Here is a 24,007-nt window from a genome sequence, read left to right as displayed (position 1 = left end):
CTCCCTCCCTCTTTCACCCTATTCCCCTCCCCCAGACCTGTAACAGAAGGGGACCTCCTCCCCCACCATATGATCACAGATTATCAGGTCTCATCTGGATAGCCTGCTTCCTTTTCCTCTGAGTGCCACCAGACCTCTCAGCCAAGGGGAAGTGGTCAAATCACCCACCTTTAATCCCAGCACTCAGAAGGCAGAAGCAGGTGGGACTGTGTACATTCAAGGCTAGCAGGCTCTACCAGTGTGTCCCAGGTCAACCAGAGCTATTCAGTGAGACCCTGTATCAAAAACATTTTTTTCTTTTACACTCTTTTTCTCACATGCTACTAAAAAGGTCAGGTATTATACTCATTTATTCATTTAATTGATTTTTCAAAAATGTTTTTCCTTATGACTTTATGTATTAAATTTAATTAGCTTGTTGTGCGGGTATTCAGAAGGCTCTTGCTATGTTTCCCGGGCAGGCCTTGAACTCGCTATGTAGCTCAGCATGGCCTTCAACTTAATGATTCTCAGTATCTCAGTGTTAGCATTATCACACTCACATTATGTATTTAATTTTAAGCAGTTAAAATCAAAATGTTGTGATTTGTTTTCAACTGACATTTTCTTCCCAAATTCGTAATTTTATGACTGGAGAATGACTATGCAGACCAACTGTCCTATAATGAGCATGTGGGGCTTCATACATGTCCCCTCGGGGTCGTATGTTAACATACACAGAAAGCTGTGCAACCTCCACTGACCTCCCTGTCAAACCCGTCTTTGTATCTTAAGCATGTTCCTCTAATTCCGACATTTGCTTGGTTGAGGCTAAGCCACAGGTGAGCGGCCTCTGCCCTTCCCCTAACTAGGACAGAGCAGGGCTGTACCCCAACTGTAAACTACTCCCACCTCAGGCGGCACATTCCACCTGTCCAGCCTGTCCAGCCTGTCCAGCCTGTCCAGCCAGCTTTCCCGCCACATGTGAAGCTAAGTCCCAGCTGCCAAAGACCGTTCTACAAACATTGTCAAAAAAAAATTTTTTTTAAAAAGTTACGAGTTGTGAATCCTAGAATCTGGCTAAGATCTGTATGAAACTTCTTGCCCTGCAATTTCAGCACTGCTGCACTCATCTCCACTTTTTAAAGCACTCTCCTTCCAAGTAAAGAGTTGTTTAATTTACTGTTCCAGGCTTCCTGGCATATGATAGGATATATCTATCTCTATCTATCTATCTATCTATCTATCTATCTATCTATCTATCTATTTGTGTGTGTATGTATGTATATTTATGTGTGTGTGTGTATATATATATATATATATATATATATATATATATATATATGTACATGTGTATACACACACTTGTTTGTTGAGTGAGTAACTGAGTCCCTCCCATAAAGGCTTCTGGTCATAACTTCACTCTGGTCTTCCTAGCTGCTCTGGTAGTGACTGTTAGGTTCTCACGCCACCCTGTACCCTTAATGAAAGCCACACGAAGGAAGTCTCCATAGTCATTTCTGGATTCCCCTTAGCACTCCCAAGCGCAGTGGCCAGTGCTGGCAAATGCTTAGGCAGTATTTGTGCAATGAATGAATAAGTGAAGAAAACTGGATATGTAGTCTGGTCTCCACCAAAAGATAAAAATGCATCCGGTGTAATGTAACCAGGCGTTTTGGATAACATGTCCCAACTGTCTTGAATCTTTGTTTTTCTTTATTAACTTTATCGAAATGTACTTTACATAGTATAAGATTCATTCATTGTTGAAGTATCCTTGTCTCTCACTTGGTATGTGAAGGTCATTTTTTTTTCTTTTTCTGATAGTGAAAATGGGAATAAAATTGAAGCAGCGTGTTGCTGACTCTCAAATAGAAAACGGGCCATTCCGGCTCTGTTTACCAGGGCTCGCTTTCCTGCATCGCTCTCCACTTGTGACACCAAGCAAATGAACATTTCTACCCCCTGGGTCCTGCTTTATAAGCGCTCACTAATGCAGTATCTTTAGTGGACCCTCTCGGGATGAAATAATAAGGCCTGGGTAAAGGATCGAAGCTGAGAGACAGCAGTGTAAACACAACGTCGGTTCCCTCCATCCTATCCCTTGCTGACCTCGGCCTCTCAAACAGGAAGACTGTTTTTTCACCGTTTGTTCTGGGCTTTTTTTTTTTTTTTTTTTAAATATCCAAGCTGCCTGCTTCCACCTCATTCCCTGGTTCAGCTTCCCTGACAGTTGGTACAGATCTGGTCCCTCCTACCGTGCTTCAGCATAAGCCTTTTCTTCCCCATCTCTTGGCTGTGCCTGTTAGAAGGAACATATCCCAGCCGACATCATTAGAGACCGGTGCTGTTCCTCGGCTGCTATTCCCTTTCTTTGCTGAAAGCATTGCAGGTCAGAATCTTACAATCCCAAGCCTGTGTTCTGTGGGCGGAAAAAAGGCTTTCTCCATTAAAAAAAAAAAAAAAGCTTTTCCCTTTAAGTCTCTTGTCTCAAAATCACCTCTCCTCTCTTTGATCTGCTTCTTGAATACAGTCAGGGGACTGTATTCTATGTGTCTTGTGTTACAGGCTTATCTGTGCTGCTTCCACAGGGCCCACCAGCGCTTCCCCCGGGAGTCACATTACATCAGCTTTGCTAATGCATTATCAGCTACATGGCTACATATCGGATGTTTTATTCCAGGCAGTCCATTAGGAAACGAGCCTGGACACAGGTTTGATTTAACATGGACGACACATTGTCTAGGTGAATTACAAACTGTTCCAAGATTGGGGGCGGTAGAGGGGGAGGGCGACGGCAAATATTTACAGTCATATTAAATATATATATACCTGTTGATTTTGCGCTTTTTCTCAACGTTTCAGAGACCCTCGCGCTTTGTGGAGTGATTGAGACGGTAGAGGGTAGGTTTCCAGAAATTTCGCCCCATTAAATTAAAAGCTCCATCCAAAAGGCGGCTGATACATGCGCTCAAGAAACACCCACCAACAAAACCCATCTCCACAGCCACCACCAGATTATCTCACCGGCGGCGAGTGAGACTGCAAGGTTTGGGGGCTCGGCTGTACCACTCTGTGAGGTGCATGGGGGGAGTTCTAGCCCGCTTGGCTGTCCTCCTCGGCTTGGTTCTGTCCCTGCCTCCCCTGCTCAATCTTCCCCAGTGCGTCGGGCCGGCGCTTTATAGCTGCAGCCTGGGCGGCTCCACCAGCTGTTTTTTCCCCCCTGCTCTTCTGGGTTGTGTTTGCTCGTGCGTGCCGCGAAGATGCAGCTGAAGCCGATGGAGATTAACCCCGAGGTAAGCTTAGATGCTGGGCCGCCTTGGGCGCAAAGGGCTGGGCATTAGCTTCGGCCAGTTGGCTGCATTGGACCGCATTATTTTTTATCATTTTCCTCTTTTGCTTTTTGCCTTTCAGATGCTGAACAAAGTGAGTGGCGCGGCGCGTGGTTGGCTCCTTCTCCTCTCCCCCGTCCCCCCCACCCCCCGGGAGCATCGTCCCAGACGCCCAGCCAGCCGCGCCCTGCGTGGTGGAGGTGGCGGGGTCTAGGGCACCCTGCTGGGTGTCGCCCACTGCCCAGAGTTATTTAGGAGTTTAGGGGGTGGGGGTGGCGGAGGATGCACCGGGACAAGGAGCGAGCACCGGGAACAGCCCTCGAGGGCGTGGCGACCGCCTAGCGGACTCTAGTCCGAGGGCTTCGCGGGTGCCACGTGTGGGCCGAGCTTTGTGCTGTGTCACTGCGCGGCACGGAGGGTGGGACCACGCGGAGGCTCCTCCCAGACTCGGGTGGGGACGTGTATGTTGGGGGAGGGGGAGATTGCGCGTGCTGCCCCGCCCCCTAGCAGGTGCTCATCATTTGTCTGGCTGCCCTTTCTCTTCTCTGCAGGTGTTGGCCAGGCTGGGGGTCGCCGGCCAGTGGCGCTTCGCGGACGTGCTTGGGCTGGAGGAGGAGACACTAGGCTCTGTGCCATCCCCTGCCTGTGCGCTGCTGCTGCTGTTTCCCCTCACGGCCCAGGTGAGGGTGAGGTCTGTGATGGGCGGGGCTCAGATAGTGTACAGCGCTAAGGGATGGGCCTTCTTCCTGTAGGGTGGGGGCGAGGTGGGATGAGGCTCCCACTTCCTAGGGTGGGAGGTGCCTGCATTTTCGTTGTACCTATTCCACTGGTGGTTTCTGTTGTAATAGCCGTTATTGCCTCTTTGCCTTCAATTTGGAAGAGGAGGAGGCCGTTGATTGATCAGTCTTATTTTTTTCCAGTTATCCAGAGGAAAGAGTGCCTACTCACTCACTCGTTTGTTATTTATTCCTTTCTGAGCCTTGCTTCCATTTGGGGATGGCTGTTTGTGTCCTTTTAAGGGCTGTAAAGGGTCAGGTTCTGGTTTGGTTCTCAGGCTCCCACCTTGCTGTAAATTAAAGAAGAGAGCCTTAAGTCAAGCTTAAGTCAAAAGGGTCTGTTAATTTACCACCCCGCCTGCCTCTCTAGGGGGCAGGGTGGGGGATTCAGGATTCCGGCCCATCGGCACACGGTTGAACAAAGCTGAATCACTGTTTTCAGCAGCTGTCTCCACCTCTCTGACCTTGTGACTGGATGAAGTAGGTCCTCCTTAGCACAGTCATGGAAACGCCTTTCATTTTCTCAGCCTTCCATCTTCCGTTGTGCAGGGATGGATGTGACTCGAAGGCTGAGTGTCAGATATAAAAACAAAAACAGTGGGGTATGTGTTGTCTTGCAGTGTGCGGAGCCCCATTACATCGCGGCATCGTCTGTCTCCTGTTGCTGTCTCTTGCCTGCTGATGTAGGAAAGGGTGAATTTGGCACAACTGGACGAATTGCCCTTTCTGGTGTTTCTCTAAATGAGATGGGATTAATTAATATACCGTCCTAAGGGCAGGCGCTCTGGCAGCATTCTTGACCAAAACTAAGCTAATATGGGAAGTTGTAGGCCTTCCTCCCAGCAGATGGTCCATCGTGAGTTCAGACATGTGTTTTGGAGTCGAAGCTTTGACTGCAGCCACTCCCTTCCACACTGGCCTCCTTGCCCGAACCAAAGCCGGCTGCCCTTCCATCGGAGCGGTCCCTAGAGCTGTTCCTTGGAGGAAGCCATGATGACTTGGAGGTTCTGAGCAGAGCTCAGGCCAGGCCTCTGGGAGGCAGTGGTGCAGCCGTCGGCTCTCAGCCGCTCACTGGTCTTGGTTTTGCAGGCTCTAGCGGATCTTTTTAGAGACCATTCCAGTTTGGTTTTTGCCTGTTAGCTGCAATCCAATCTGTCCCACTTTCTGAGAACCTCTTCTGTATATGTCGTGGGTAAAACGCTGAAGAGTTTTTAATGGGAAATGAAGCTTTGCAGTCTGACTTCCATCCACAAGCCAGTTTAGACATCATCTAATCCCGAGCAAGCTTATGTTGGGAAGTCCTAAATGAACATCTTAAATTCACTTTGTGGTGGTGAGATAGCTACAGAAGCCATCTCTGTGCGAGAGCTCATACAACCCTAAAGGGAGGTGCTAAGTCTATTTTACAATGGTAGCTGATTAACCTTAAGAGGGGTGAAAACACTTAACAGTAAATAGGAAGCAAGAACATCATCCTAAGTGGAGTTTCAGTTCATTCGTAGGAGAAGAAAACCTTATTACTCATCTAGAGCCACATTGAAAACCCACACACGTCATTTCCGTGTACAGTAAACACAAGGCTAGTAGAGTCGGAACCGTGCCGGCTGACGGGCTGTGTGAGTTCTGCTGGACTTGGGCAGTCGATGAGCGTGTCTATGGCAGTAGCACCTGCTTTTGATTGACAAGGCCTAACTTCTCAGGCCTTCCAAGCTCACCAGTGAGAGGAGTAGATGGTGTCCTGAGTCGCTGTGTGAAGGAGCTGTCAGTGCTTTGAGAACACCTCGAGTTCGTGTGCCGTTCGCCTTGGTGGTTGCGGCTCTGTTCTCTGGTTGGCCCGTCCCCTGTGCTGCTGGCAAACATGAACTAGTGGCCTTGTCTCCCCTTTACAGGGTGAAAAGTTGTTTTGAGATCATAGTCCAGTCCTTGTGCCAATTGTCCTTACTTCCTAAAACAAATGAGGATGTTCGTTCTCACATCCATCTGCTTGCTGCCTTCCAGCAGCTAAAGCTTGTTTAAAGACATCGGCTTGCACACAAGCGGGACACTGAGAGAACACAGAAGCAGGTACCAACTGGTGTTGGCACCGGGTATTGATCAGTGCTCGATTAGGACGCCTGTATGAAGTATAGCCATTGTTCTTATGGATGGGAGAAGCCCCTGATCCAGAGCTCTGTTGGCGGGTTTCATGCCATCCCATCTCCAGCTGTAGGTTGCTGTGGCGTCTAGACAGCGTTGGGCAGCTTCCAAGGGCAGATGCTGCACTGCAGCATCAGGGTGGAGCCCGGTGGCCTGCTTGGGGGTAGGAAGGAGACGGGACTGCTCTCTCTGTGGGCATTGAACAGCATTTGGAACCATGGCCCCTGCTCACGGTCACACATCCCCACTGTGTGTCTCTTCAGAGCTGGCTGGGCTGTCATCTGTTTCTTTGCACTTTCATTTCGAGATGGAAAAATAAAACATTTCCCCCTGTCCACCTCACCCCACCCCCGACCCCCGTTCACAGCATGAAAACTTCAGGAAAAAACAAATTGAAGAGCTGAAGGGACAAGAAGTGAGTCCTAAAGTTTACTTCATGAAGCAGACCATCGGGAACTCCTGTGGTACCATCGGGCTGATCCACGCAGTCGCCAACAATCAAGACAAGTTGGAATTCGGTACTTGTGGCTTAACAATTTGGTCATCTCCTGTTTTTTTAACCTTTAAAAAGTTATTGGTGTGGGTGCATGTTGCAGTAAGCCTGTGGGAGTTTTAGGGTACAGCGTTGTGGAGCCCTCTCCTTCCACTTGATAGAGGTTTGGGGGGGAACCACTCACCATCTCAGTCACCTGCTATTTAAACTTGAAACATGGGGTTCAAAGAGTTCAGTTTAACAGCGCCATTTTATTTCAGCCGTATATAAACACATACAGTCATGGTGGGACAGGGCAGGATCTCACTCTGTAACTCTAATTTTGGCTAGTCTGGCTGGCCTTGAATTCACAGTGATCCTCCCGCCTCAGTTTCCTACTGGGACTTACAGGTGCGAGCTTCTGCTCCCATCTTTAAAGTTGTTTGAAGCCTGCTAGGTCACACCTGCCACTTACCCAGATACAGTCCCATGAAGGGAGTTTGGCTCTTTCTTTTGAGGGAAACTGATTCTCTAAATATCGGCTTCCTGTGTAGCTTTTCTCTCTCCCTCCCCTCCCCCGCCTTTTTCTTTTTCTTACTGCTTTATGGGATTTAGGAGAAAGGAAAGGAATACTTAAGCGCCAGCTGATGTAGAGATCCTCAGAATTACTGAGGAACTAAAGGTGACGTCCAGAAACTTATCTTCAGTGGTTCTGAGTCTCCTCATTGACAGAAGGGCCAGACAGGCTGAGGGCAGCTGACATAAAAAGCTGCAGCTGCAGGTTGAAACCCTAAAGAGCAAAGTCAGCTGGAGGGCTCCTACCTACCTCCAGTGAGAGCCGAACAGGCTGTAGGAGGAAGAGGTCTGGGCGTGTAAGCTTGTGAGAGGCACGAGAGTCACCAAGAAAACGTTAGGCTCGCATAGCAGTTATGTGCAGTTCAGGCCAAGGGTCAGCAAAGGTTCTTAAAATGACAGAGAGTAAATCTTTTTGGGCTTTTGAGAGCTGTGTGGGCTCTGACTCTGTAGCTGAAAGCTGGCCATGGCTTCGTAGGAAACAGATGGGCGTGGCTCTGTTCCATGAAAACTTGATTTGTAAGAAGAAGTAATAGTACTTAGCCATCAACTCCTAATTTTGAACGCCTGCAGATGGCTACATATTGACTGTCCTCAGCACTGTTCCTCCTGCAGCTCAAATGTAGTCCCAGCTACTCGGGACTGTGAGGCAGGAGGATCACTGGAGCCTATTCAAGGCCTGTGTCAAAAAAAAAAAATCTAGCTTAGTCGTAGAGTTTGTGTCTAGCAGTACAAAGCTCTGAGGTTGATTGCATACATGTATGCACGCATGCTCGCTCACTCATTCACGCCACACACACACACACACACACACACACACACACACACACACCTCTATATATGCTTGTACTTAAAAAGTGCCCTTGTGTACTTTTTAAATTAAAATGCTTGTTGTTTGTCCGTAAGTAAAGCCTAGAAGTTCTTTTTCAAATATGGCTGTGATGTAGCTGTAGTGAAAGCTCTGTCTTGTTCCTCTTTGTTCCTTCGGTGAAGCCTTGTGGTCCTGGGATCAGGGTGGTGGAGTGTTAGAACCGTGGTAGAGCTGAGGTCCCAAAGGGTGGCTGGACTCCGTCCTTCTCCTGGACTTCCGAGGGTCCCCGTCAATTCCAGGTTTTGGGTTTCTTTTTTCCACAGGGTGGGGATCAAGTCCAGGGCTAGGCAAGTAAGTGCTGAATTCTGGAGCCCACCCTCAGCCTCTCCAGACTTTGAAACGATCCCCATTAACTATTTGTTAAGTCTGGAGCTGGCAGTTCGCGCCGAGGCCGTTTGAAATCAGTTATTCTTGTTACAGCTGCATCTCCTGCCTCCCGCACTTACCTACTGCCATTGAGCAGTGGCGGTACCTATCCCAAAGGCAGAGAGTTTACGAGGCTTCACATGTCTGTCTAAGTCCTTTATGCTAATGGTATTCTATATTCCACTTGCCACTCTGAAATAAAAACCTAGGTTTGGGAACTGTTACTAGGTCAGAATGTTATTGTGGCACCAATATACATCATATGTGTCTGGTGGTGGCGGCGCACGCCTTAAATCCCAGCCCTGGGGAGGCAGAGGCAGGTGGATCTTTGTGTGAGTTCCAGGCTGGCCTGGTCTAAGGAGCAAGTTCCAGTACATCCGGGGATGCACAGACAAAAGCCTGTCTCAAAAAAAAATTATTTTTTCATTGAGTTAGGAAGCGATACAAGGGTCAACCACAGACACGGTAGGCTCTGCTTTGAGGGGACTATATATGATCCCACAAAAGCAAGCTGTGAGTATATGAGTGCTAGAAGGAAGTGATGGGCTGTGAGAAATGAGTGGGACAGGATTTGGGGTGTCGGGGACCAGGTGAAAGAGAAAGAAAGGAAATGTGCGCTGAAGAGTGGGCCAGCCTGTTTGCCTTGACTGCAGCAGCAAGGAGTGGCTGGGAAGCTAGCCTGTGCGAAGGGACAGTGAGTCCACATCCCTGGGGACCACACGTGCATTGAAGTGGTTCGTGGGACCAGCTGTGCAAAGGCCTAAGGAGGCAATAAGTGTGCGCCCGCTTACGCCGTTCAATCTGTGCTGATGTGCACATTCTCCTTTTAAAAGAGAATGGATCGATCCTGAAGCAGTTTCTGTCTGAGACGGAGAAGATGTCCCCTGAAGACAGAGCGAGGTGCTTTGAGAAGAACGAGGTAGAAACCGCTTCTGTAGCAGTATACTTCTAAACGGCTCTGGCTGGCCATGTGCTGACAGCTTTCTCTCTTCTGCAGGCCATTCAGGCAGCCCACGACTCCGTGGCCCAGGAGGGCCAGTGTCGGGTAAATACCAATGCGGACACAGACCTGAGCCAGGCTTTGCCCAGGCGTCCTCTGTGTTTCCTGTGAAATATTTCACAGGAATCCCTTAACTGCAACACAGTGACTGGCAAGTGTTGTCCACCAAGGCTAGCTGACCCCAGAAAATCTTCCTCTTACAACGTTAGGACTTCATCTGTTCCCCTCAAATAGTTATAGAAATCTACTTGGCAGTTGGACAAACTCAGTGGCCAATCCTGTGTTTAGCTTGTAAGAGCCCATGGGTTCAATTCCAGCACCGAAAAATACGTAAGCCGTAGTGTGAACTGGCTGGCAAAGGCAGTAGCAGTTCTCAACCTGTGGGTCGAGACCTCTTTGGGGGTCGGATGACCCTTTGGGGTCACATATCAGGTAATCTGCGTATCAGATACTTAACATTACAATTCATAACGGTAGCAAAATTACAGTTCTGAAGCAGCAATGAAGTAATTTTATGGTTGAGGGGGGGTCACCACATTATGAGGAACTGTATTAAAGGGTGGCAGCTAGCAAGGTTGAGAACCGTTTAGACTTCAAAGTCTGAAGTCAAATGCAAATTTTAACTTAGGAGCCAGGGCGTGCCTTACCACAGTTGTCTCTTCTGCCTCCTGGACCTTTCAGGCAAGACCCTTCCCTAAGCCTGATCCCGCTGGCCCAGCCATTCCAGCATCTCTGCGTTAGTAGGTTTAAGTGCAATCTGTTTGATGTATATTCCGCTTGGATAGCAAGATAAGTTATTTTTAATGAGTTTCACCTGCCACCTTGTTCATTTTTTTTTTTTCTCTCCTGACCCTCCAGGTAGATGACAAAGTGAATTTCCATTTCATCCTGTTTAACAACGTGGACGGCCACCTCTACGAGCTTGGTGTGTGTCACTCCACTCTGTAATCCAGCATGATTTCATGTGTTCACTGAGCCTTAACTCTCTGTAGCATTGGCATGTGGCTTTCTGGCAGTGGGTAGGCAGCGATTTATGAAGCCGGAACTGTGTGTTCCAAATGGGAACATTTAGCCCCCTGTGGCATCCAGTTGGCCCTCCTCAGGCAACGAGGAATGGCCCAGTGAATGGCTTCAGCAGCAAGTCAGTGACAGATTGGCATCAGGTGTAGGGAGGCAGGACACTCCCTACCCGACTCCCTTATAGTGTCCCCTGATTTAGTCATTTCCCGCAATCATCAGAGCCTGTCTATGACCTTGCTCTGGTAAGACGAATTTGTTAAGATTTTTGTTTGCTTGAGACGTGGACTGTCAGCATAGCCCTGGCTGTCCTGGAACTCCCTATGTAGACCAGGCTGGCCTCAAACTCACAGACATCAGCCTGCTTCTGCCTCCCAAATGCTGGAACTGAAGGCGTGCGCCACCACACCCAGGTGGTAAAGTGAATTTGGATCGGTTGGGCACCATTTCTATTTATGGCAATCAAAAGAAATAGTCCATTTTGTAAAAACCAGCCTTTTTATTTTAACGGAGAAAGGCTTGCTGCTGTGCCATCTCAGGCCTGAAGTCACAGGGAAGTCAGGAGTCACTAAAGGGCGGTTGGAAACTCCGCGCACTCTTTACTGTTCCCTCCAGACTGCTCAACTTTTGCACACTTGTTTTCCCCCCAAACACGAGGTACAGTCCTTCCTGGGTAGGGGAGCAGGGTCATGTCTCTGTGACCTTATCAGCTGTAGACTAGAATTGTTGGTGACCGTCCGGGCGCACCTGGACTTCATTGCGTCCTGTCACTTTGAGATGAGGTTTCCCCTGTTGGGTCGAATCTGAAAATCCTTCTGAAAATGCGTGGGAAAGCTGACATGCTTGGCTTCTTTGTTCTAGATGGGCGGATGCCCTTCCCAGTGAACCATGGCACCAGTTCTGAGGACTCTCTGCTGAAGGTAATCCCTGGAATGCGTCTCTCTGCTCTGCAGACGCTCTGTTCGGCTGCTTTTGTGTACCGTGCTGTCATTCAGGGCCACCGGCATCGGCTGTGTTGGTTAATAGCGTTCTTTAGGGCTTAGAGATCACTTTACTCATCCTGTCTGCCTCGTGTTATAGCAGGTGGTTTTTAAACAGGGTTCTTCAAAGAAGCCCCGCTAATCTGTTTCGTGTGCCATCTCTAGTTAGAATTGGCTTGAAAGCCACTGCTTGGCTTTAGTGTGTGGGATTAACCTCGTCAGGTTACCTCAGCACTAAAGAGTGGGATATCGGTTCTCTCTACCGTCCCTAATCCTTCAAGGCTTCTGGGTGCTGGCCAGTCTTGTTGGGTACATATTACACATTTTGGCTAGGTAAATTACTACATATTTCTTTTCTTTCCATGTGATCTGCTGGCATTGGAGAGCAGGTGATTTGGAATCACTTGGCAAGAGAGACAGCCCTGCTTTTAAAAAGAGTGCGTTCCGCTTATGCAGAGGACCCAAGTTCAGTTCTCAGTACCCACATCCAGGCAGCTCATGACTAACTGCCTGTAATTGCAGCTTTAGTGCATCCGCAAACGTGCACAGACCCACACATGCGCATAACTAAAGTGAGGGGCTGGAGAGATGGCTTAGTCGCTAAGAGTGCTGGTGCCCTGGCAGACGCTCTGGGTTTGATCCCTAGCGCCATGTGGTGGCTCATAGTCAGGCAGAACTTCATCTCCAGGGGGCCTGATGCCTTTTCCTTGATGAAACAGATGCCAGGTATGCAAGTAATGCTTAGACATTCGGGCAGGCAAGACACCTATATACACAAAGCATTAAAAAAAAAAAAAAAGGCCAGGCATGGTGGCGCACACCTTTAATCTCAGCACTCTGGAAGGCAGAGGCAGGCAGATCACTGTGAGTTCAAGGCCAGCCTGGTCTACAAAGTGAGTCCAGGACAGCCAAGGCTAACACAGAGAAGAACAAAGAATCTTTAAAATCCAGGGACCATGTATTCATTGTGCTAGAAGTGACGACTGAAAACCCAGTTCTGAACTGTTGTAGTCCTTTATAATCTAAAAGTGAGTCTTTAGAGTGGGTGGACCATCAAGCTTCTCCAAAGGAAATTTCTTGTGATAAAGTGCAAGACACTGAGGTATGACTTTCCTTGTAGAAGCCACAACAGTTAATCTCTGTAGGCTGCAGTTTACTGACTCCTAGCCTGGGTGATTTCCTAGGTGAGTTCTGCCTTCTCTTGAGTCCCCCTTAATGACACAAGAAGGGAGCTTCCTTACTCCTTCTGTAAGATAAGGACCCAGGACAGAGAGATGAGCGCCCAAGGTTCCTGTGAATTCAGTGGTGGGACTGTGCTGCTTGGCCACTGTACATTGGGACCTGGCTTTAGAACATCCACGGTCTGCTCACCTCATAGCGTTGGTGAACTCTGAGTTATACCAAACCAGGCACGTGGACAAGAATATTTGTAACGAGGGAGTCCCGAGTTAAAAGTCAAGCCTGTGGTGTATATGGAGTCACGAGACCTTGGAAATGCTTGTTCTTCGAAGTTTCTATCTCCAGCAGGTTCTGTTTGGATATTAATACCGTCCCTCCTTTTCAGGATGCTGCCAAGGTCTGCAGAGAATTCACCGAGCGAGAGCAGGGAGAGGTCCGCTTCTCCGCAGTGGCTCTTTGCAAAGCAGCCTAAGTCTTGGGGGAGAGGACCAGCCGCTCCCCTTCCCTGGGGCAGGCCCTTGCAGCCCCACCCTCGGTCTGCAGCTTTAGCACTTACAACCACAGCTGTCTTCTTGCTAGCCACAGCCCCGTGCCCTCCACCACCCTGCACCCTGCCACCCCCGCCCAGGCCACCAGGGAGCTCTGTCCACAGCCACACCCGTGTGAGCATCAGAGGCTAAGCATTTTCCCCTCCTGTGTCTGGTACCTTACTCTCTATGGGCTCTTTGGTTTATGCTGTAAGTTAAGGCCTTGGATGTGGTTTGTCTGTCCTTAAGAGGAATAATAAAACTTTTCTGCTGGTGATGGTATCAGCTGGTTTTTATTTTCTCTTTCATCCCCCACCCCATACCAGTTTCTCAGATTTTCACAGGTGATAGACAGATGTCTTCCTAATCTAACGCAGGTAAGAAGGTTGCTGAAAAGTAGCACTGGTTTACTGTTTAATCCAGACTTTTAATTCTGTGGACTTAGATTCCTGTAGAAACCAGTTTTTAAGGTTCGGGGTAGGCAGTGTATCATGTCTCAAGCCTGTAATCCCAGCACTGGGGAGGCTGAAGCAGGGGGATTGCCACAAGTTTCAGGCTGGCCTGGGCTACAGAGTAAGGCTTGTCAAAAAAGGAAGGAAGGAAGGAAGGGAGGGAGGGCTATGAAGAGGCAATTGTAAGAAGGATTTCTGTATCACTGATGGGTTTTGTTGGTATTACATCATAATCAGTCCAGATCGCACCTGGCTGAAGTCCATAGCATGATATTTCCTTGTTCACCAAATACCATCTCTCTGCTCGGGACCGCGTACTACATTGGGCTCTTTTGGACGGTGGCCATTGCTCCTCCTTTCTCAGTTTGATGGCCTGGAATGTTTTGAGCAGGACTGAACAAAATGGGCAGTTTGTAACTAGCCCCTTAAGCTTGGTGTGTGTGTGTGTGTGTGTGTGTGAGAGAGAGAGAGAGAGAGAGAGAGAGAGAGAGAGAGAGAGGGTGCATGAATGCCCCAGTGAACATGTGGAGACCAGAGGACAGCTTTTTGGGAGTCAGCTCTCTATTTCTGCCATGGTGGACGCAGGGTCCCCGGCGAGTGTGCTTCTGGCTGACTCTCCTGCCTCCACTCCATCTGCCCGCAGGAGAGCCGAGATCACAGACTCACACCGTTGCATCTGGGGTTTATTTGGGTTCTGGGGCTCAAGCTCAGCTCATTGTACTTGCTCAGCCAGAGCTTCACCCACTGCATCATCTCCCCAGTCCTGATTTAGGTTTACCTAATGTTTTCCTGGCGAATGACTTTACCTGCAAGCTTTGCGGTTCAGGAGCACAGTGGATATAAAGAGTATCCACTGTCAACTTGACTCCGTTTTCTCTTGTCACTTGGCTGAGGCTGAGGAAAGCCTCCAGGCAATGCCCATAGCTGGACCGGTGGCCTTCTTGAGGTAGACAGCCTACACCTTAATTGGAACTCTTCTGTCAGGAAGCTTTTGTCTTCAGTCTGCATCTGCATCCGTGGGAACATACTGGGAGCTATCTCAGCTGCTTCCTATAATTGACGTATTCCAACCGGCATCCACATTTTTGCCTTTCAATAATTCCTTCCTGGAGCACTTCTTTCTTTTAAAATATATATATTTCATTCTAAACGATAAAGAAATCCCTTCTATTGGAGCTAGAGAGATGGCTCAGAGGTCAAGAGCACTGGCTGCTCCTCCAGAGGACCCGAGTTCAATGCCCAGCAACCACACGGTGGCTCACAACCATCTATAATGTGATCTGATGCCCTCTTCTGGCCTGCAGGTGAATAGACAAGCAGAGCACTGTATACATAATAATATTAAGTAAATAAATCTTTTTTTAAAAAAATCCCTTATATGTGGTTTATAAGGTGTCATTAAAGGCTAAATAAGGGCCTAGGAAGTCTATAAGACTTAATTCCAGCTACCGAGAAGGCTAAACAAGACAGCTCAGAGCAACTTGGTGAGACTTGGAGAACGAGGTCTGAGGTTGTAGCTCAGTGGCAGAGTGCTTGCCTAGCATGCACAAGGCCCTAAATTCAATCCCATTCCAAGAAAAACAGATGGGGTGTGGACATTTATTCTGCAGCCTGTACTCTGCTTCTTGTACTTACAGGAATTCTGTCGTGGGTTGGGGCTCAGGTAGCCTGTCTTGATTTTCAGAAGAGGCCCATCCTCCGGGGACAGGAGTCCTGATGACCTGGGTCACAGCTGCTTTTGTGTTTCTGGTGTGTGTATATCACAGTGTGGATGCGGGGGGTGGGGTCAGAGGGCAACCTCAGGTGTAGGCCTTGCTTTGCACTTTGAGAAAGAATCTCTTCCTCATTGCTGCTACGCGAGGCTAGCTGGCCCACAAGCCTCTGAGAGTGCCCTGTCTCTGCCTCCCAATTTTGCTGTTAGCATGCTGGGATTGCAGGCATGTGCTGCCGTGTCTGGCTTTGTACGGCGTGCTGGCTACTTTTACGTCAACCTGACACAAGCTAGAGTCCTTTGGGAAGATGGAAATTTCAAGGAATTTCCAATTGAGAATAAAATGCTCCAACCAGATTGGCCCGTGGACAAGCCTGTGGTACGTTTCCTTGGCTGATGTTTGATTGGGAGGGCCCGGCTTACTGTGGGCATCGCCTCTGGGCTACTGATGGTCCTGGCATGTATAACAGCAGGCTGAGCGAGCCTCTAAGCAGCTCTCCTCCATGGCTCCTGTGTCTGTTCCTGCTGCCAGGTTCCTGCCTGGGAGTCCCTGCCCTGACTTCTTGGGACAATGGACTACAAACTAAGATGAAACAAACCCTCCCCTCTTCAAGTTACTTTTGGTCACAGTATTGCAGCACAGCAGTAGAAACCCTCACTAAGACATGGGTTCTGGGGATCTGAACTGCACCCTCATGCTCGAGTGACAAGCACTTATCCACTGAGCCATCTCAGCCCCTATTATGTTTTGAGACAGGGTCTCCTGTAGCCCCAGCTGGTCTGAAACCTTCTGGAGTGATGAGGATGGCCTTGGACTCCTGGTGGTCCTGCCTCCGCCTCCTTAGGGCCGAGGTTACAGGCCTGTATAGCACACTATCAATGCTAGCCTCGGGGTCAGACCCAGGCCCTCCTGTATGCTGGGCAAGCACTGTGACAGCTGGGCTGCATCCATACGTAGCCCTCCATTGTAAATGTCCTTATCCTGCGGCCAGCAAGATGGCTCAGCAGGTGATGGCACTTACTGCCAAGGACAACCCGAGTTTAATTCTCAGGACCCACATGGTGGAAGGAGAGACTCCTCACCCATAGGTTGTTCTCTGAGCACCACATGTTCATTGACATGCATGTGCACACACACGTACACTATATATACATACATGTGTATATATATGTATGTGTGTGTATATACACATGTATATGTATGTATATATGAATTCCATATATATATACATATGTGTGTGTGTGTGTATGGAATCCTTAGTTTGGACCTAAATAGTTATATTTTCAGGAGAGAATGTGAATACATATGTATGTGAATACATATAATGTGAAATCATCAAATCATGACAATTAGCATTTCCCTCCCCTTAAACATTTATTATTTGTCTTGAAAACCTTCCAAACCTTCGAACTCCTTTATAAAATGTGAAAAGTGTGAACCATGGACACCCTGCCTACCCGGAGCACTAGGATTTATTCCTCCTGTGTAACTGTCACTCCTCCTCCTCCTCCTTGCCTCTGCACATTATTTTATTTTTTATTAATATCTTTATATTACATCTCAATTGTTATCCCATCCCTTGTACCCTCCCATTCCTCCCTCCCTCCCGCTTCCCCCCTACTCCCCTCCCCTGTGACTGTGACTTTCACTTCTAATCGTCCAGCCGTCCTCCCGCATTTCCGGTCACCGCCTCCTGCCCTCTAGTGGCCATTCCTCTCCTCAGTTTCAATGAGATCTTTCTAGCTTCCATCAAGAGCATGGAATATCTGTTTGCCTCTGGCTTACTTCATTTAGCAGAGTGGGGGTCCATTCCTCCAAAACTTGCTATAAACAATATGATTTTTTCTTCCTTACGGTCAAATATTCCATCATGGCCAGGCACCACATTTACACCTGCCAGCAACTTTTGAGGGCAGGCTCTCTGTTTCTCAGAATGAAGTGATCACACACCCATGAGCCTCCTATTAAAAACTAAAAACTGCTAAAAAAAAAAAAAAAACCAACAACAACAACAAAACAAAAGCAAACCAAACAAAACCCTGCCAAAACTTAAAATCTGTAAAACTGTAGAAAACGAAACATGCAATTGCGCTAGGTCCCCTTCCTGTTGCTGTGATAAAATACCCTGACAGAAGCTGACTTAAGGCATTTCTTCTGGGTCACAGCTCAAGGCGCTCACAGTCATGCTGGGAAATTCAGGGCAGCTGGAGCTTGACACAGCTGTTCACATCACATCCACCGTCAAGAAACAGAGCACCAACGAGAATGTGTTGGCGCTCGGCCGGCTTTCTCCGTTTACACCGTCCGGGATCCCCTGCCCAGGGAGCAATCCTGCTCACAGTCAGCATGGCCTTCCCACGTCACTCAGCTCAACCAAGATGTCCCCTGACAGCCACACCCAGAGGCCCAACTCCTAGGTAGTGCCAGGCTCTGAACAATTCTAACCCACAAGGACCGTGGTTCAGATGATTCTAGCTGCATAGAGTTGAAGCATCAAACGATTGATGCTAAAATTGCTTGGCCACGTCCCTGACTTGTTTCTGTCTTGGACACGGAGCAAGGATGATCCTCTGCCACTTCCTCCTCAAGTGCCAATGCTAAGAGGAAGCTCGAAGCCTTGGCTTGGATGTTTCCAGCATCATAGTAATAGTAAACAAAGAACTTACAAACTGGTCAAGATGCCTGGGATGGGTTAGGGCTCCAGAAGTTTCCACCTAGTGCTGCTGGCGTCCCCTCCAGTCAGACACACGGCTCTGTCCATGTTGGGTCCCACACGAAGGCAGATCCCTCTGACGTGACCTGTGTTCTCCACCAGGCCCTCTGATTGACAGTTTGGATTTGTCAAAGGTTTATACATCAACTTATTGCCTTAGTTTATTTCTCCTTAAAATAGTCTTGGGTGGCGGAGGGGACCTCATATGAGTTTACGGCTAACAAAGGCATCTGGTGCCAAAATCTCCCTTTTTAAACAGATACCCCTCATGTCTAATCGAGTCCCTTGAGATCATAGATAATTCCCCAGGCTGACTAAACACCCCCCAGACATGGGAGAAACCCCCGAGACAGCTGGCTAAAGTGTGTGTGTGCATGTCCTTGAAGGTGTGTGAGTTGTGGGCTCTACTCTGAGTGTGACTACGTTGGATGGTCTTTGTGTTATTCCTGGTTTTGAGATGGATGAACAGTGCGTGTTGAGGCTCAGGCAGACTGTCTGAGGTCACTTGCCTGCCAACTGACATTTCTGATGTTCAAACGAAAACAGATGGAAATGCACAATAATGATTATTTTCCTGGGCATAAATTGACCTAGCAGAAATAAGGTTAGCCCTCAGGGTCTCACACTTGGATGGATCCTTCCAGCATTCTGGCTTGCATGTCCCAGTAAATTAACATCTTTTTGTATCTTTATTCTCTTAAAATTTTCTTTCTTCCTTCCTTCTTTCTATTTTAATAGGATCTCACAATGCAGTCCTGGATAGCCTAGCATTCTCTATATAAAGCAGGCTAGCCTCAAACCCTTGAGATCTACTTGCCCTCGGCCCACTGCCTGCTGAGATTAAAGACATGTGCCACGGTACCCACCCTTGTACTTTACTGTTTTTCTTTATAACTTATTCTTTATTATTATTTTTATATTTATTTATTTATTTATTTATTTACCTTTGTGTGTATGAATGCTTTTGCCTGCATGCATGTGTGTACACCATGTGCGTGCCTATTGGGTCTTCTGCGATGAGTTACCAATGGCTGTGGGCCACCCTGTGGGTTCTGGGAATTGAATCCACGTCCTATGTAAGAACAGCAAATACTCTCAACCACTGAGCCGTGTCCCTGGCACATTTTAACTGTATTCTATCTCCTCTTCTCTCCTCCTCCTCCTTCCCCCCAGGCCCCCCCCCCCCTTGTAGCCTTGGCTGTCCTGGACTTGCTTTGGAGACCAGGCTGGCCTCAAACACTGAGATTACAGGCGTGCTTCTAGCCTCTGTGCTTATAAGCGATCTAACTTTATATTTTTATTTCCTGAGCTTTTAAGAATGACTACACTATCTTTATAATAAAAGTTTTAAATTCTTCCCCCTAGGATTGAGAATCCTCTGAAATCCTGGTTGTTGATGCTAGCATACTTTTAAGGTGAAGCCAGTCCCGCTTACTTAGTCTCCAGTATCATAAAAGTCCCTGGGTGTGTGTGGGGGGGTGGGGCGCACATGTGCAGAGTGCATCTGTGTGTGTATACTGGAAGACAGCCTCAGGTGTTGTCCTTAGGCACCGTCTACCTTGTTGCCTGACACCGGTCTCTCACTGGGACGCAGGGATGTCTGGGTACAGGCACACTGGCTGGTCAGTGAGCTTCAGTGCCTGTCACTGGCTGCCCAGCACTGGGATTACAGGTGTGTCCCCGCCACACTCACCTTTGTACACGATGCTAGGGGTTAGACTTACGTGCCTGGCAAATGCCACTGACCAATCCCACCTCCCAGCCTCTGTGTTATGCTGCTCTCAACAGGCGCTGTTAGAGAGCTACTTTAGAACTTTTTGGTTTAGTTTGTTTTTTGTTTTTCAGGATAAGGTTTCTCCTGTAGCCCTGGTTGTCCTGGACTCCCTTTGTGGACCAGGCTGGCCTCGAACTCACAGCAATCCGCCTGCCTCTGCCTCCTGAGTGCTGAGATTAAAGGCGTGTGCCACCACGCCCTGGTGGGATACGGACTCTTAACCAACCAGCCATCTCTTGTAGCCAGGCAGTGCTTGGAGGGGGGCAGGGTTAGGTTGCATCCAATTGAGTTGTTGGCAGAGGGGGAGGGAGGGGTTATCCCATTGGAATCCCCAAACAACCCAGACTGTTGCTAAGACAAAAGGTTGTGCTCTGCAAACTGATATTGGGGCCCCATTGCTGAGGATGACACCCACACAACCCACTGGACGTGGAGAAGCTGAGCTGGTACCCACACGGAGCCTTCACCCCTACATTTTGGTCTCCTTGGTGCAGGAAGGTACTCTGCAGGCTATGAAAAGGGAAAGCTGAATAGCACCCCAGCCACCAGGCCCATAATCTGTCCCGCCTGCAAAACATGTGAGGGCAGTGGTGACATGGAACTTGCGGGGGTAGCAACAGTGTCTGGTTTGACTGAAGGCCCACTCGATGAGAAAGAGTCCATGCCCAACACTGCTTGGGAAACCAAGATCTAGCTAGCCCAGAGACCTAGGGTAAAACTAAACACTATTTGTCTAAAAACGAACAAAACCCACAAAACAACAAAATGATTCCTAGTGATATTCCGCTATACTAGTAGATCAGTGCCTTGTCCAGTCACCGTCAGAGAGCCTTCCTCTGGCAGCGGAGGGAGACAGGTGCAGCGCCCCACAGCCAGGTGTTCTGTGGAGAGAGTAGACTGGAGGTCTCCAAAACTACTGGACCAACCAAAGACAACACATGCAGTAAACATTGAACCCCTACTCTGACCTAGCCAATGGACAGGACACTCTCCACAGTTATGTGCAGAGCGGGGACTGACTCAGACATGAACTCTGGTGCCCCATATTTGACCACCTCCCCGTGGTGGGGAGGCCTGGTGGCACTCAGACAAATTTAGGATCTTAAACCTCAATTCCCTATTTACATCCGAAGAACACTGAACAACTTGGTCAAAGCTATGCTTATTATGCCCAGTAGGTGGCAGTAGAGGAGAGCCTATGGTAATTTTGTAGCCAGGCAGCCCCTACAGGAAAGAGCAGTGTGCACGGTGAGCAATAACACCCCACCCTCATTTTAGCCCAGTGTTTTGAACTAGGCGATTTTTCCAGATACATGTTATCCAAAACAAGCCCTAGATCATTGTTGGACTGTTCATAGATTTTTTTGCCAAGTTTTATTTATATTTATAATATGTTTTTATTTATAATGAAGTATTATATGATAAAATAGAAAAAACAATAATAAATTCAAATTAGAAGTCCATTATACCATGGAGGATGAGGAAGAAGGATTGGGAGAGGAGAATCAATAAAAACTAAGAATATATGAAAATATTTAATGAGATACATTACTTTTTATGCTAAGTTTTAAAAGCTGGTAAAGTTAATTATAAATGAACTTTTCCTTCTGCTGACATTGTTAGACTTTTTTTAAACCCACAATATGATGAATTTTATATAATCAATTTTATGGGTTAGTAAAGTCTTGCATTCAAATCTGTCTTAATGTTGGGAAATACAGAAATTAATTGTGAGTATTAAGGTGTAAGATCCTGTAGAGCTGAGCGTGGTCTCACAAGCCCACAGTGCCATTGCTCAGAAGGTGGAAGCAGGCCCATTGTGAGTTTGGAGGCAGACTGAGATACACAATGAGATCCGTCTCAAAAAAAAAAAAATTTAGATAAATGAAATCGTTGGGTCTTCAAGGAATTATCTGTCTCCGTGCTTTAGTTAATGCTCACTTTCCCACCCTTCTTAGGCTTTGCTTTGACTTTAGACTCAGAAACTAAAAATGTCTTAGATTCTAAACCCTGTGTCTTATGCCTGACTGGTCTCTGCCCCCACCCTACGCAGGGGTGTGTTCCAGCTGGTCTTGACTAGTTTTGCAGGTGTGCACCACCACAGCCTGTTTTCTATGGTGCTGGATATTGCAGCCAGGGTGCTGTGCATGCCAGGCAAGTACTCTGCCAATGGAGGCATGTCCTCAACTCTGCTGCTTCTCCACCACCCCTCCACTTTATCTTTAATTTAATTTAATTTTTGGTTTTTTGAGACAGTGTTTCTCAGTGTAACAGAGCCCTGGCTGTCCCTGGACTCACTTTGTAGACTAGGCTGGCCTCGAACTCACAGAGCTCCACCTGCCTCTGCCTCCCGAGTGCTGGGATTAAAGGCGTGTGCTAGCACACCCAGCTCCACTTTATTTTTAAGGAAGAATCTGACACTGAACTGAGAGCTCACTGAATTGAGAAGATTCTCTGTCCAGGAAGTTCCAGGAATTCTCCTGCCTCCACCCCAACCCCCCCCACCCCCACCACCCTGGAGAGCTGGGACTGTAAACATCTGCCACCACGCCTGTCTTTTTAGACGGATGCTGGGGAGAAAAGTCAGCTCATACTAATGTGCCAGACGCTTTGCTGACTGAGCCCCCTGCCCAGCCCCCTGCTTTTATTTCAAACTTGTACTGACACATAATTGTACATATACGGGGGATAATGATTTGATATGTGCATATATGTTGCAGTGATCCAACGAGGGTCATGGAATTTGAAAAAAAAAATTAGTGGTACCTAGAGACTCAAAAGATCACGATACAGCTTCCTGGAGGGACTTGGGAAGCCAGATCTGATAACTCAGTCTTCAACATGGGAGGCTGTCCCTGGCCAGCCTGGCTCTGAACACTTAACGCTAGTGGAACCTGCCTGTTGCTACTACAGGAAAGAATTTACTACAGATTTCACCCCTGTGGACTACTCAACCAGACCAGAGAATCATTCCTCAGAAACCTGCGGGGAAGCAGAGGTCTACAACGGCCACACGCTTCCCAGCCCTTGGTGTTCACACCTGTTGTTCTCCCGGGGGCCTCCACGCTCACGTAGCTACCACCTGAAAGGGATTTTAACATGAATAATTAGGTCCCGGATAAGTCGACACGGCGGGCGCAAAGGTTCCGGCCCACAGCTGACAGACGTCGGTGTGGGAACAGGCATGGATGATTTCCAGCCGCAAGAAACTGAACTAAGCCAACAGTCCACATGAGCCTGTTCTATCACAGAGTCACAGAGAGGAGCCCGGTCCGGGCTGCGGGAGCCCGAGCAGACCACCTTTATCAGGTGCACACAGGTGGGTGTTGATTTTCTGTTTGTGTGAGGGTCACAGTAACATGGAGGACCCATGTACAAGATGCTGATGCCCAGGGAGCCTCCTCACTGCCCTCCCTGAACCACCCATTGTTTCCCTTGTCACTCGGGGCTGGACCAGGAGGGCAGCAGGTTGCCTCTCCATCCCTCCCCCTCTGTCCCCACAAGTACGAGGGTGCACGGGTATGCTGAGTTCCGGGAACTGGCCGCATGCACGCCACCCCCACCCCGCCCTGCTGGGACCTCTTGCAGATGTCTGAGGTCATTTAGGTCCCCGGGCCAGCCTGGAGCCTTTGTCTACATATGCTTTCCATCATGAGACACCAGGCTGGCGAGACATAAACAGGAAAGGTGACACGAAATCCCAGGTATTTACTGAAACCTGACCTGCAGGGCTTCACTCATCGCTGTGGAAGGTTACCGAAATCCCATTTGTTTGAACACGGTTATGGAAATGGTCTTTGTGTTCACGGGACTGAAATATTTCACATTTTGTATGTGGTGAGGAATTCCAGACCCTCATGTCTGGCCTGCTGCCTGCTTCTCTCAGGAACCACTTTTAAAAAATTTATTCTCTGTGTAGCAGCTGCACTCAAAAATGCCCACCAATTAACCATTTCAGTTGTGAGGTTTCCTTTATTTTTCTCTTTCTTTCTCCCTCTCCTCCCCTTTTCTTTGAGACAGGGTTTTATTATGTAGTCCTGGCTGGCCTGAAAGCCTTTTGTAGACCAGGCTGGCCTTGAACTTAGAGATTTGTCTATCTCTGCTTCCCAAGTGCTGATTAAAGGTGTACCCACCACACCTTTTTATTT

At 48.2% G+C, this 24,007-nt stretch overlaps 1 protein-coding gene across 2 annotated transcripts; it reads left to right on the top strand.

Moving 5' to 3' along the window:
* The first annotated feature begins 3,143 nt into the window (after positions 1-3,143).
* Positions 3,144-13,490, top strand: UCHL1 (ubiquitin C-terminal hydrolase L1). 2 transcript variants are annotated; one of them, XM_084799095.1, is made up of 9 exons: positions 3,144-3,275; positions 3,394-3,405; positions 3,863-3,991; positions 6,591-6,741; positions 9,339-9,424; positions 9,503-9,550; positions 10,364-10,430; positions 11,384-11,442; positions 13,067-13,490. In XM_084799095.1, exons 1-9 carry the CDS (start codon positions 3,243-3,245, stop codon positions 13,151-13,153), a joined length of 672 nt encoding a protein of 223 aa, XP_084655221.1. In that variant the 5' UTR covers positions 3,144-3,242; the 3' UTR covers positions 13,154-13,490. The 2 variants fall into 2 exon arrangements, with proteins under 2 accessions (XP_084655221.1, XP_084655222.1); XM_084799096.1 differs by lacking the exon at positions 3,394-3,405 and having other exon boundaries at positions 3,159-3,275.
* Positions 13,491-24,007: the final 10,517 nt, after the last annotated feature.

Source organism: Acomys minous, assembly GCF_964271855.1.
Source record: "Acomys minous genome assembly, chromosome: 10".
NCBI classification, from domain to species: Eukaryota; Metazoa; Chordata; class Mammalia; order Rodentia; family Muridae; genus Acomys; species Acomys minous.
The sequence above is the reverse complement of the archived record's forward strand: the minus strand, read 5'-3'. Positions and strand labels throughout refer to the sequence as shown.

Coding starts and splice junctions, on each gene's coding strand:
- UCHL1 (XM_084799095.1), top strand. CDS start 3,243: ATGCAGCTGAAGCCGATGGAGATTAACCCCGAG. Junction 10,431..11,383: donor CGGCCACCTCTACGAGCTTG/GTGTGTGTCACT, acceptor TCTTTGTTCTAG/ATGGGCGGATGCCCTTCCCA. Junction 11,443..13,066: donor CTGAGGACTCTCTGCTGAAG/GTAATCCCTGGA, acceptor CCTCCTTTTCAG/GATGCTGCCAAGGTCTGCAG.